The 2,117-nt window shown below is 37.5% G+C and overlaps 1 protein-coding gene across 1 annotated transcript in view; it reads left to right on the top strand.

The window, feature by feature from the left end:
• The window catches only part of LOC113822936 (macoilin), a gene marked incomplete in the record, with an annotated part of 19,072 nt that extends 17,405 nt beyond the window's left edge, over positions 1 to 1,667 (top strand). The window contains 1 exon segment of the mRNA XM_070117033.1: positions 1,098 to 1,667. Within this exon segment, the coding sequence (XP_069973134.1) occupies positions 1,098 to 1,352 (255 nt within the window).
• Positions 1,668 to 2,117: the final 450 nt, after the last annotated feature.

Genomic DNA, 2,117 nt, shown 5'->3' with positions numbered 1-2,117 from the left:
AAATATTGTTTCTCTAAATTTGAATTTTACTACTAGGTATGTTAACTTGTTGGATCCAGGTGCATCAAGAAAATCACAGTACTGAAAGTAAAGGCAGTGGGTTACATAATTAGCCAACATCCTGGGCATGTGATGTGTAGGCTTTGCGTGCATTGCATAGGCATCCATGAATGGTGACAAGACTCTGGGCCTCCCAAAGTTATTTTGTGTACACTTTTTAAAACTTTTTTGCCATTTTCCACTGTCCATATTTGACTTTTAATATGCTTTATCCAGATGGTAATAGCTTACTTTCCATGCACAGACTCCATATCATCTCTCTATGTAGTAAATAACTCAGTATTAGAAAAAAACATATGGAATACTTGGTTATTTCTGTCATATATCTTATTTTTGTAATTTTCAATATCCCGTAATACATCCTGCGCCGCCTGTCACCGCGGCCAGGAATACAGTGCGCAGCATAGAAATGGTGTTCTCCCTGGAGCCAGCACTCTTCCAGTCATGGCTTATGCAGCTTACAGTCCAAATTTGTTTATTGACGGGAATAATGCTAAAGCTCCCTTCTAAGTGCCAAATGAGTCAAATCACACTGTTTTTGCACTCGTGGCAAGTCTTTTCCATCACCCAGGCTTTCACCCATGATGGCAATTTTGCATCACCTGGCCTGCGGTCATTTTACAAGATGACAGTATCGATGACAGTATGTTCACATCACCTGGCCCTTGACCTAGATTTTTCTATGAGGAGACCATAACGTCATCCAGATCGTATGGCTTAATAAAAGTATTGTTCAGCAATGTCTTCAGTTCATTACCTGAAGTTCTGTTTGAATTACTCGAAAGTAGTTATGAAATGCATGTGACATGGGAGAGGTGATAAGAAAAACGGTTTTATTGTAGGATTTCTTTTTGTAGAAGTTCTCAAGTTTTCAGAAGTGATAATAGGTAATTCATATATATTTCTGTATGTATTTTTTCATTCATTTTATTTATTTACTTTTTTTTTTATCTTTATTTATTTATTTTTTTTTCTATTGCTACTTGTATGAATTAAGTATCACTGACATGATATTCTGTATCCTCCCTACCCTGAAGGTAACAACCTCGGCCATCGACCCCACAGCCTCCCTGGTGATGGTGGATGGATTGATGGACTCATCACTGGACTCCCTCTGTGGGCTGGGTTTCTCCCCCACTAGCCACACCCGTCCCCACACCATCTCCCCTCCCTCTCCCCTGTCTCCCCCTGCACCCATATCCCCCCCGGCTCCCACCAACCCACAACACTCCACACTGGACCCCAATGCCCGTGTCTACACTCCCAAGGGTACGGTGACATCTGAGGCTTAACTTCTGGCCCTGGAATAGCAAGACTTGAAAAAAACAACAAAAAAAAGCTTTTGAAGGTTTTTGGCTTTAATTGTGGTAACTACCATATTTGTTTGAATTTGATATTGTGTGTGCTAGAGATGGAAAATGGGAAGGAGTCATTTCGTAGCCAAATGTGGTGGTCATTATCATTTTATCCTTAAACTATTCATTTTGCTGTGTCTGAAGCCTGTGTGTTGGCTGGGTAGTAATCATCTACAACTGCTGGCATAGAATTAAAACTAGTTGCAGAAAAAGAAAAAATATCCTTTGAATAAAATAAAATAAAACCAGTGATATTTGTGTTTTTCATAGAAACAACAGTTAATGGAATATATTAATGCATCATGCTGTACTGATGTAGGTATGTTAAAATGAATAAAAAACAAATGCAAAACAAAAAAAACATTGATACAGAGCATTATACTTTTTATTTTTTAGGCACATATATTTTTTGGTTTTGATTATCAGTAGAATGATTTGAGAAAAGACTCAAAGGTGTTTGCAAGAATATTGTCCTAAAAGTAAATAAGAATTATAGGCAGAGAGTCTAGCTAAGTAAGAAATGTACATCAACTTTGAACCTATTACATATGGTTAATCTGTCATTCTCATGAGAATAGCGACCATTTCCTTGCAGTTTCTTGAAACAGTTTTAGTAAGTCCATTTTCTCCCCCTCCCTTTTCAAAATATTGAAATTGCTCAAAACTCCCATTTTTCAGTCAGCATTTTTTTTTTTTTTTTTT

The sequence above is a fragment of the Penaeus vannamei genome, chromosome 39 (assembly GCF_042767895.1).
Source record: "Penaeus vannamei isolate JL-2024 chromosome 39, ASM4276789v1, whole genome shotgun sequence".
In the NCBI taxonomy this organism is placed as follows: Eukaryota; Metazoa; Arthropoda; class Malacostraca; order Decapoda; family Penaeidae; genus Penaeus; species Penaeus vannamei.
Note: the sequence above shows the minus strand (reverse complement) of the source record. Positions and strands in the feature narration are given on the sequence as shown.